The sequence below is a fragment of the Gracilinanus agilis genome, chromosome 2 (genome assembly GCF_016433145.1).
Source record: "Gracilinanus agilis isolate LMUSP501 chromosome 2, AgileGrace, whole genome shotgun sequence".
In the NCBI taxonomy this organism is placed as follows: domain Eukaryota; kingdom Metazoa; phylum Chordata; class Mammalia; order Didelphimorphia; family Didelphidae; genus Gracilinanus; species Gracilinanus agilis.
This window is the reverse complement of record NC_058131.1, coordinates 451,959,692-451,971,368: the sequence shown is the minus strand read 5'-3', so window position 1 is coordinate 451,971,368 and position 11,677 is coordinate 451,959,692. Positions and strand designations below refer to the sequence as shown.

Below are 11,677 nucleotides of genomic sequence, written 5' to 3'. Positions count from 1 at the left end.
AAATGTCGGCTAGATGAAACTGGACAGTTTCATAACTGTTAGAATGAAGTCATCATTAATGGTTCTATGTTAACTTGAGAGTTCCAATAGAGTGTCCTAGGGATCTGTACTTGGCACTAAGCTGCTTAGCATTTTTATCAATGACTTGGATAAAGGGATATGTAGCATCCATGTCAGATTTGCAAATGATGCAAAAGATGGATAGGTACCATATGTGAAAAATCAGGACCTATAAAAAAATCTTTGACAGGCAAGACAGCCTTATTGAATTAAAAGACAAAACTTAATGGAAATAAATATAAAGTCTTATATTTTGATCAAAGAAATCAACTTCACAAGTACAAGGTGGAAAGCATAGCTAGATAACAGTTCATCTGAAAAAGATTTGGGGATTTTAGTGAACTCCTAAGCTTAAAATGACAGCAATGTGATATGGCAACAAAATAAATAAAATTCTATCTTAAACTGTCTAGCGGCATAGAATCCAGAATCAGGGAGTTGATAGTCCTGCGGTATCCTGCCCTAAACAGAACACATCTTCAACAATGTGACTAGTCATAGGCATTACATTTTGGGAAGGGCATAAGTTGAAGAGTGTCTAAGGCAAGTAGAATGGTAAAGAATCTTGAGTTTGTCATACAAAATTCTGTTGAAATGCAGTTGCTTAGAGGCAAATGAGAGCTGTCTTCCAAGTACATGAAGAGTTATTATGTGAAAGAGGGAGAAATGGGCATAAGATTCAAAGAAATACATTTAGGCTTAAGGGAAAGGGAGATTGTGCTAACTTTCCTGTACCTAGCTGTAGTTACTGATGTTAAGGTATATATTTAAATATATACATTTCTCCTTGACTAGAATGATAAGAACTGTTTTCAAGTTTGTGTTTGCATACCCAGGCCTTAGAACATGGTCTGGCACTAAGAAGGAAGTTGACGATTGGCCAAGGATGTGCAGAGGTTCTTAGCCTGTTTTGCTTCACAGACCCCTCTGGCAATCTGGTTCTAATCAATAAATGTCTATTAAGCATCTACTATGTGCAAGGCACTGTGCTGAGTGCTGGGGGATAGAAAAAGTAGCAAAGGACAGTCCCTGCTCTCAAGGTGAAGCCCATGGTGTACCAAGATGAACCCCTTCTCAGAACAATGTTTTTAAATACACAAAATAAAACACACAGGTTTACAAATGAAGCCAATTATATTGTCAGTCAACAAACATTTATTTAAGTAGCCAGCTGGTTCAGTGGATAGGGTCCTAGGTCTGGAGTCAAAAGGACTTGAGTTCAAATATGACCTCAAAACATTTATTAGTTGTGAAGCCTTTGGAAAGTCATTTAACATCTACCAGCCTCTGTTTTCTCGTCTTTAATATGGGATAACAGACGCACCTACCTCTCAGGATTGTTGTGAGGATCAAATAAAATAATCTGTGTAAAAAGTGGCTGACGCATAGTAAACACTATGTAAATGCTATTATTATTACTATGTGCCAGAAACTATGCTAAGTGCTGGAAAAACAAACATAAGCAAAAAGATTGACAGGCCCTGCCCTCAAGGAGTTTACATTCTAAAGGAAGAAGGCAATACAACATTTTTTCCATCTAGGTTCAAAAACCTGCAGAAATCTGTCCACCTGAGGATTAAGAACCACTTCTCCCGGCTCCGCTTCATAGCTCTGATAACAAACCCTTCCCCCTCCGCGGGAAGCCGAAGGACCGACAGATTACGCACATGCGCAGGGGCGCAGGCAGGTGGGAGTCTGCAGGGTGCTGGTCTTGTTAGCCGGCTTTAGCTGAGAGGGCAATGGCGGAAGATGGGCTATGCAGCTTTGTGCGGCCACTAGAGAAGCGGGATGGCACAGTGCTGCGACTCCAACAGTACGGCTCAGGCAGCGTAGGCTGTGTGGTGTGGGACGCCGCCATCGTCCTGGCCAAGTACCTGGAGACGCAGCACTTTTCGGGCGGTGCTGCACCCGGGACACAGGCTCTGCACCAGAGATCCGTCCTGGAGCTGGGAGCTGGCACCGGCGCTGTAGGGCTTATGGCGGCCACCCTTGGGTAAGGGCGGTAATCCCGCTGCGGGTTCAAGTGGAGCGGGGAAGGGTGGTTAGAGGGTAGGGATGGAGGGAGGCCGAGGCCCTCTGGGTTGGGACTTAACAGACGTGGGCACGCACGCTCTATCTAGACCAGAGGCGGCATCCCGCCCCCTACCCACGCCCTTGCACCCAGCCAGACTCGCTGGGTCTATCTAGGCGCTGCGTCCTGTTTCCTACGCACACGCACGTAAGCTTTTCCTGGACCCGACGTGGTCTTTTGTCCCTTACGCAAACGCGTGCGAATTCCGCCTGAACCAGACTTGGCCTCCTGCCACCGATTCGCCTATCCACTTCCTTTTCCCCTCCTCCCCCTTCCCCCACTGGCATATACGCATACACTCACATGGATTTGTTTCTACAATTTTTGTAGGGCAGATGTTATAGTCACAGATCTGGAGGAACTGCAGGACTTGTTGAAGTTAAATATTAAAATGAACGAGCATCTCATCACTGGTTCTGTCCAAGCCAAGGTACTGAAATGGTTTGTATGCTTTTAACTTGAGTTTAAGAATTGTGCAGATGTAGCTTTATTTAAAGTGTATCTGTGGAAGCAGCTGGATGGCTCAGTGGATTGAGTGTCAGACCTAGAGACGGGAGGTCCTAGGTTCAAATGTTACCTCAGCCACTTCCTAGCTGGGTGACCCTGGGCAAGTCATTTAACCCCTATTGCCTAGCCCTTACCTCTCTAATGCCTTTGAACCAGTACACCCAGTATTGATTCTAAGATGGAAGGTAAGGGTTTTAAAAAATAAAAACAAAATAAAGTGTATCTGTGCTGAAAAAATTTAATTCCTGAGGAAATAATGTAGTTTTCTAAACTAAGTTTTAAAATTAGAAAAATCTTGATAAATGTATGTCTTTTTTTAAGGGGTGAAGAAAAAAAAGATTATCTCCCTCCACCTGATTTCATATTGATGGCTGACTGTATATACTATGAAGAGGTAACCATGAAGCCCGTTTCCAGTTCATTAGAGCTTTTTATATAACAGCATTAAAAAAAAAGATTTTAGATGTATACTACCTGTTCTCCTAAAGCCTCTATTGGACTCACTGTCACTAGAGTTACAAGTCAAGCCCTTATCCTTCATGGAACCAGTAGACTAGTTGGAGAAACAAAACTATTTGTTTAGTACAAACTATATGAAAATTCAGGGAAGGGAAAGGTCAGGGGGGATTGTAAGATAGCAAAAATATCTAGTTGTGTAGCAAGGCTGAATAAGGAATGGATCCATTTTGAAACGTGTCTTCAAAAATATGATTTACAGATTTTTTTGGCTTTTCAGAACGAATTTAGAATTTTTTTTTAAATGGCATTTCAAGAGCTAAATTTCTGTGAAAAGATGCTAAATAAGTTTCTTTGACTTATTAGAGTTATGCAATGTTTTTCTTTTAAGTGATAGGATAATGTTTTGTAAGTAGCTTATCCTTACCTTACTAAGCATAGAGCTTACTTGTAATTAAAGTTAAGGGAATGCTCAAATTTGGTACTATGTTTTAAAGATGAGAGTCAGGAGAAATATGAGCAAATATGTTTTTGTTTTTTAAACCATACTTCTGTCACAGAACAATTTTCTTTAATTTTTCTTTCTTTTCATTTTGACCCCCTAACTACAGTCATTTAGAATTTCCTTTTACAATCAGTGAAACTGAGGCTAATTTAGAAATTAAGACTTGGATGTATGCTGTTTATAAAATATTTTACTGGATAGTCTGGGAATTATAAAGAAGACCCAGTTCACTTATAGATTTTTCCAGTTGTGGTAATTAGAACTGGTATGTTATTTTCTTTTAAACAGTCTTTGGAGCCATTGTTAAAGACTTTAAAGGATTTCAGTGGGCCTAAGACCTGCATCATATGTTGTTATGAACAACGAACTATGGGGAAAAATCCAGAAATAGAGAAAAAGTATTTCGAGGTAAGTACCGCAAGTGACTATAGATTGGTCTTATCATTTATTTTCAAAGCTTGATAAACTCTGAAAAAAAATGGACAAAACAATAGATCTTTATTTTCAATATTCATAAATAATTTGTGACGACTAGACTTGAAGCTCTAGGCTTGGAATTAAGAAGATCTAATTCAAAGTCTCATCCTCAGCAAGTGATTTAATTTGAACTTGGGTTTTCTTATCTATAAATCCGATATTAAAAAGCATTTATGTTTAGGTTGTTAAAAGATTAAAATAACATAATTTATATAATGTGCCTTGCCAAAAATGTTATATAAATGTATTATTATTATTGTGAATGTCCTTATAATCTTTGTCTTGGATTCCTTGACTGAAAAATGGGGCTACTTTTTCTTTTCAAAAAATAAATTTCTTGATATCCTCTTGTGTAAAAATAAAATTGATTTATTTGGTCTATACTTGATTGGTAAGTATATTGATAACCTTAAAATGAATTTAATATCTATAAAACTTTAAATTATTGGTGGGAAATTGTTTGGATTGTTGGCAGAAAAATGAAGGGAGAGAGAAAAATCTATTCAAGTAGTGATCTCAATTGGTATTTTGTCAGACTTAAACAACATTAAAACTGCATTTAGCTTCACCTGAAGAATAAATATTATAAAATTGTGTAGGATATGTAGTATGTTTCTCCTTTTATCCTCTGGGGGGCACTTGTCTGCTGGTTTTTTAAAAAAGTTTTATAGATTCTTTGTTCAAAACGTGAGTTTGAGTGGAGCTTTATACTACATATCTGGAACAGATTTCTGCAGCTGTTTAAACACATTTTTCTTACACTTTTCTAAAAGTAGTACTTAACTTGTATATATGAATGTTAAACACTGAAATTGTTATGTAATTGAAAAATAATTTGATGATGTATGAATTCATCCATGTGTATGCCACAAACACAAATTATGACCCCAAACACCTTGTGAAAAAGTTTAGTAAGTTGTTCTGTCCACTCCCTAAGCCTTTTAAAAATTTGGGCCCAGTCCTCTTTTCTGGGTCTTAATGTCATTATAAGCCTTTCTAGCTCAGTAGGACCTGCCAGAGCTCATGACCATTTTGCATAGTCTTCAAGAGCACGGGGTCATTCAGCTTCATGCCACAATGGAAAAGGATTTTTTATAGGTGACCAGAAATACGTAATGCTCAGATATGTTTCCTGCCTCTGCCCCTGGATACACCCTCCTAGAATCTTTTGCTTTGTATATTTACTTAAAATATGCATTAGCCTAAGAAACAAGAAAATTTGCTCTGTAGTTCCCAAGTATGAGGGACTTAAAAATTCAGTTACTTAAATATACAAATGAATCTGTATCTCATCATTTCAGAAATTTTCTCTAGGGCACATTATAACCCACCCATATCTTCCCATTCTCTCGGAAGTTCACCATGGGGATTCCACCCAATACTGCTAAAGATAACAACAGGAGTACCTGTGAAGTATTTTTGTTTTCTTTCTGTCTTAACAATTCCTTGATGATTGACTTTGCTTCTGTTCCTCATTGGTTATGTGTACCACCTACTGACACTCACTATATGCATATGTATTTTTTTTATTTTATTTTTTAGAAGAATTTTCCATGGTTACATGATTCATGTTCTTACTTTCCCCTTCACCCTCCCCCCCATAGCTGATGCACATTTCCACTGGTTTTAACATGTGTCATCGATCAAGACCTATTTCCATATTATTGAAAGTTGCATTGGTGTGGTCATTTTGAGTTTATCTCCCCAATCATGTCCGCATCAACCCATGTGTTCAAGCAGTTGTTTTTCTTCTGTGTTTCCTCTCCTATAGTTCTTCCTCTGAATGTGGGTAGCTTTCTTTTCCATAAATCCCTCAGAATTGTCCTGGATCGTTGTAATGCTGCTAGTATAGAAGTCCATTACATTAGATTTTACCACAGTGTATCAGTCTCTGTGTATAAGGTTCTCCTGGTTCTGCTCCTTTCACTCTGCATCAATTCCTGGAGATCTTTCCAGTTCACATGGAATTCCTCCAGTTTATTATTCCTTTGAGCACAATAGAATTCCATCACTAGCATATACCACAATTTGTTCAGCCATTCCCCAGTTGAAGGGCATCCCCTTGTTTTCTAGTTTTTTGTCACCACAAAGAGCGCAGCTATAAATATTTTTGTACAAGTCTTTTTCCCTATGATCTCTTTGGGGTACAAACCCAGCAATGGTATGGCTGGATCAAAGGGCAGGCAATCTTTTAGCGCTCTTTGGCATATGCATATGTATTGACCTCTGTATGATACTCATAGTTTCTTAGAGGAAGTAATTCACAAGCAAACTGACAATAATTTAAACAAGCATCAGTATTAACTATTGTTGTACTTTCTATGAAGTCAGGACTTGAATATCAGAACATGAAGGTGTTTATGGGACTGCCGATTAGGTATTTTACATTTAATTTTGCTTTGTTGTTGAGCTTATCCTCTTGTTGGTAGCTAAATTCTAAATTTCTAAATCCTAAATTCCCTTTGCCACCAGTTAGTCCTCAACCAGTGAAACCAGGATCTCTTAACATTTCAAATTCAGGAGGTTGCTTTCAATGTTGGACCTGTAGGTTTTGTGATCATTGTTCAGTCACCTGTGATAAGTCAAAGAAACATAAAGCAGAAAGGGCAAACTGGAGACCCATTCTCAAGCTTGGCTATTTGAGACTTGCCCTGCATTAGCTACCACGTGGGAATGGTTGGCAGACTGCTGAAGCGAGGACAAAAGGTGGTCTTCCCCTATTCCTTCATAGATAAACTTGAATAGTCCCGATACTGTCTGCAGCTTGGGAGAGAAGAGAGAAACTGAGGATTATTTACTCTCTTAAAGGTGCCTCATAAGTCATTGGCTCTTTTTGCTCAGCAGTCAATAAGGGGATTGTTTTGTCATTCCTTAAACATCTATGCCCTTAAGTCCTGGGTGACACATGGCTGAATGGAAGCATTTAAACCACTTATATTACTCAAATGTGAAGCTACTACACAAAATTCTTTGGAAGCTGGCAGGACATTTCTGGTAATGCCCTTAAATACCATCATTAAGAATGTCCTTGATTTATGTGTAAGAGAATTCAGAAAGAATCTTTATAGAGGGGAGAGCAGAGAGGTTGATGTTCTTTTGGCCACTTTTTTCAGTATTTAATAAGGGCCAAGAATTTTTCCCCATATCTTTGTAGTTTCTTCTTCTTCACATACCTTGTTTTTCAGTTCTTTAGCATCCCCTCTGTCATATTACTCCTACCACAGATCTGCTCTTTATATACTTAATCGGATCTGGTTCCTTTTTCTGACTCATTTCTTTAGAGTCATTTCTATCATCACTAATAGATGAAGTGGTTCTTTAAGGTTCATATGTGTTAGTTCCATTATTCTTGTTGGAGAAAACAATCTATTAAAATGATTTTTTCAAATCCTATGTTTTCTCTTCTTTGGAATAATCCTATTTTTATCTTCGAAGCCTTTGTGATGACTTTGTTAATTAGATATCTTCCCAAGCTTTCTTTAACCTGGTTTTGCCTTTGGCAGCCATCTTTGTATTTGGCAAGTAAGGCAGATATTTGCTAAAGTGCATTCTGGATTCTTTTGGACTCTTCATTTTGGGAGTTAATTTCTAAGTGAAGTTATTGTATTAGCTGTTGATGCCATTTCTGTTGTCCATTTCCCATTTTTTATTTTTAGTAACTTTAATTCAGGGTCAGGATGTTTTACTCATATACAGTGTCTTTTTCTCATTCTGTTTTTACTAATCTTGATTTTTAACTCTTGACATATTGATCTGACTGCACATAGCCAATTCAGAGATAGCTTCTGCATCAATAAAAGATCTTATCCTTCCTGCTAAAATATATTTAATAATTATAGCTAACACTTATATAGTGCTTTAAAGTTTGCAAAGTGCTTTCTATGTTAACTCATTTGATGTTTCTCTATGATGTTATTTAATATGTGCCATGTTCAAAGCTTATCCCCACCCCCCCTTTTTTTTCCCCAAGAAAGTCTTGGTAATATAAAGGCATTGAGACTATGTAATTTACAAGTTATTGGTCTCTATTATTACTTTTTTTCATGAACTCTGCTTTCCAAAAATTTTTGCCTCATCCTTACCTATTCCCAACTTTGCATTCAAGTATCAATGTAACCAAATATCAGTATGTGTGTTAATTTGATTTGGAAGCTCTTTAGGGTCTTCAAACAATTTCTCTATTTTGTTTTCAAAAATTGGTGTTTGTAAGCAGCCAATATTTTTATGGTGATTTTTTTGTAAGTAATGATTATGTATTTTTAACATTAATGATAAGTAAAGTTCTATTATGCAGGATGAATAATAATCCCTTATTGGGAAGAGGTCCTTATGACTCTTTTCTCTAGATCTTTATTTGTTTAGGATTTAAAGAGACTGGCTTCCTATATAAGCTGAAGGAGTGCATATTCCATTCCTTCAGTCTTGTATATTAGATGAGAATTAAGCAAAATGCAACTAAGAACTCATGAGGAATCTATGTGTATGTGATTTATAACTAAAAGATCAAGCTCCCTTTATGAGAGAGAACCATTCCTTTAGACTATCTTTAGGTCCCTTTGGACTCTTTATTATTTATGATTTTAGGTATATAGAAATGTTTAATTTTAATGCTTTTTCTGTAATGTAAAGATAAAGTTAATGGACTTTCTTGAAGTTACAATTTTAAAATATTTGTTTTTCTATAATAGCTCCTCCAGTTGGATTTTGACTTGGAAAAGATTCCTTTGGAGAAACATGATGAAGAATATCGGAGTGAAGATATTCATATTTTATATATCAGGAAAAAAAATGGTAACTTAAAAAAAACAACAACCTTACCTTCCATCTTAGAATCAGTAATAGGGGTTAAGTGATATGTCCAGGGTCACACAGATAGGAAGTGTTTGAGGGCTGATTTGAACCCAAGTCCTCTCATTCCAGGCCTGGCTCTCTATCCACTGAACCGTTTAGCTGCCCCCCTGCCCCCCCTTTTTTTAAACCCTTACCTTCCGCCTTAGAACCAATACTATGTATTGGTTCTAAGGTGGAAGAGTGGTAAGGGCTAGGCAATGGGGGGGTCAAGTGACTTGCCCAGGGTCACACATCACACATAGGAAGTATCTCAGGCCAGATTTGAACCCTGAACCTCCTATTTCTGGGCCTGGCTCTCAATCTACTGAGCTACCCAGCTTGCCCCTTTCTTATATGTTAATTTAGTCAAACCTCATTTGCTTGGCAACTAAGAGAACTATTTTACATAGGATATAGTGAGAATTGTTCAGCAGCCATTTTCTTGCCTAACATATAAGCTGCTATAGGAAACGAAGGATTATAATTGAAGATTATAAGTAGCCTGTTGTTGTTACTTTCAAAATCTTAGAAAAGAAAATCTCTATTTCTCTCCTAGGATTCTTGCTTGGTCTTTGGAATAATAGTAATTCCCATTTTTCTGAACTATTAGCATGTTTTAACAAAATGACTAGATGTCAATTGAATTTTGACTTTAGTAAACATAGAACATTTGCTTTTTGTAAAAACTGTAAAGGAGTAAGAGTATGACTACAAAAAGACATAAGATGTGGATAACTTAAAATATTTGTAAAATTCCCCCATAAACAATAGTCTTGGAAAAAATAGTTTCCTAGTAATACCATATATAAAATGTCAGCCTTTCCTTGTAACTTTTTTTCCCCAATTTGAAAGTTTGAGGCAATTTTAATGACTATTCACCATCTTTTTCTTTTTTTTGTATTTGGATGGATTTAACATTAAGCACTTTATAGTACTAAAAGAAATATCAGGAGCCTATTATCAAGAGGATCCTAAACTTTTATGTGGCTTTAGTCTTCCTCATTAAGTCTTAGTGATACTATTTTTGCTTAGTCCCACTTGTGCCACTCATGGATGAAAGGCTTGAAAATCTCTAGTCAGGGGTTTGAAGCAAAGATTGAACCATTTTTTAACATTTTTTTAAGATGTAGTCAGCTTTTGCTTACTACCCTTAAGTTATTCTGGGAAAACTTTTTAATCTTGAATTGATGATTTCTATCATTATATGTGCTTCTTAGCTGTCACTTTCAGTTGATTTGCGGACAGTTCAACAAATAAAAAGCACCTATGCCAAGTGAATTTAAGTAGGCTAAGTAAAACATAATTCAAGTGGCAACTCTTTTGCTCAAAAATGCATTCCAAAATCAAATATGAAGTGTTGTTTATATTATCTATATTACCTTTGTCAGTGAGGTTGATTGAGAGTTATATAAGATTATAAGGTATAAAACAAAAGTTTATACCAGACAAAATACAGTGTAATTATTTGGAAGCAGCTAGATGGCTTAAACACTTTAGCTGTGAGACTCTGGGCAAGTCATTTAACTTCTGTATGCCTTAATCCCCTGGAGAAGGAAGTGGCAAATCACTTTAGTATCTTTGCCAAGAAAACTCCATAGACATTGTTGACCTGCTATGGTCCACAGTGTCACAAAGATTTGGACATGATTGAATAACAACATCATAATAGAATGTTGCTCTATAGTAATGTGAAGAAAATGACTATTAAGAAAAGGGGATAATGTTATTAAATGTGGATTTAGATAATGTAGTTTTTACAGGTTTTTGTTTTGTTTTGTTTTTTGTAGCTAAAGGCTTGGAACTTAAATTTTTTTATCTCTTTCCCCTTTCTTATAGAGAAATTACAGCTTTGAAACCTTTCATCATTTTTTCCAAGTTTGCAACAACTAGAATAAGCTAAACATGTGATTTGGGCTTATGAGGATAGCATGAAAAAAGTTTTCCTCACATAATCATGGCTTATTGAAGACACTGGATTTGAATAAGAGAAATAGAAAGATGGGTGCTACTCTGAATTCATAAATGAATTCTACTAAAAGTCCCCCAAGGTGACCTGCCAGCCTTCCTAAAAGTAGTAGATTCCCTGCATGTTGGATGAGACTGACATGTAACCAAAGTTGTTGTTTGACCCAACATGAAATTCTGTTTTAAAGACCATTTAGTGGTGGATCATGTGTTGGGAAAAAAATGCTGAGACTGGAAGTCTGCTAAAATAATAACTTGGCATTCTTTCAAGAATTTGAAGAACATCGATTTTATTTCTTGAATGGACAGTTTTTGAGCCTCACAGCTGTAAATTGCTTTCAATTTAGATAAATTCGAAAGGATCTCATGGGTTTTAGTTTTGTCCCTTTGTTAGCAGTCTTTGTTTTACATATATTTCCTTTTTGATTATATTTTAAGATAGGTTTAATACTTTAAAATGTCCCATGGTTTGAAGACAAACTGAGCAGGTTCTCATTTGTTTTTTGTTTTTTGTTTTTTTTTTAACCCTTAACTTCTGTGTATTAGTTCCTTGGTGGAAGATTGGTAAGGGTAGGCAATGGGGGTCAAGTGACTTGCCCAGGGTCACACAGCTGGGAAGTGTCTGAGGTGGGATCTGAACCTAGGACCTCCTGTCTCTAGGCCTGGCTCTCATTCCACTGAGCTACCCAGCTGCCCCTCATTTGTTTTTTAAAAAAAAATTGTTATAAATGTGAGAAATATGAACATTTCCTTGTCCAAAAAAGGAAAAACAGAATTATTTATGACATTGTGAAACTCGGTTATGT

The 11,677-nt window shown here is 36.6% G+C and overlaps 1 protein-coding gene across 1 annotated transcript; it reads left to right on the top strand.

Moving 5' to 3' along the window:
* Positions 1-1,279: 1,279 nt before the first annotated feature.
* Positions 1,280-11,420, top strand: VCPKMT (valosin containing protein lysine methyltransferase). Its single transcript, XM_044661969.1, has 6 exons — positions 1,280-2,053; positions 2,462-2,572; positions 2,960-3,032; positions 3,888-4,007; positions 8,765-8,867; positions 10,743-11,420. Exons 1-6 carry the CDS (start codon positions 1,800-1,802, stop codon positions 10,757-10,759), a joined length of 678 nt encoding a protein of 225 aa, XP_044517904.1. The 5' UTR covers positions 1,280-1,799; the 3' UTR covers positions 10,760-11,420.
* Positions 11,421-11,677: the final 257 nt, after the last annotated feature.

Bases quoted from the DNA above. Each gene is read 5' to 3' on its own strand.
- VCPKMT (XM_044661969.1), top strand. From the start codon at position 1,800: ATGGCGGAAGATGGGCTATGCAGCTTTGTGCGGCCACTAGAGAAGCGG. The intron at 2,573-2,959 runs GTTTGTATGCTT...TCTTTTTTTAAG, and splicing joins CAAGCCAAGGTACTGAAATG to GGGTGAAGAAAAAAAAGATT. The intron at 3,033-3,887 runs GTAACCATGAAG...TCTTTTAAACAG, and splicing joins ACTGTATATACTATGAAGAG to TCTTTGGAGCCATTGTTAAA.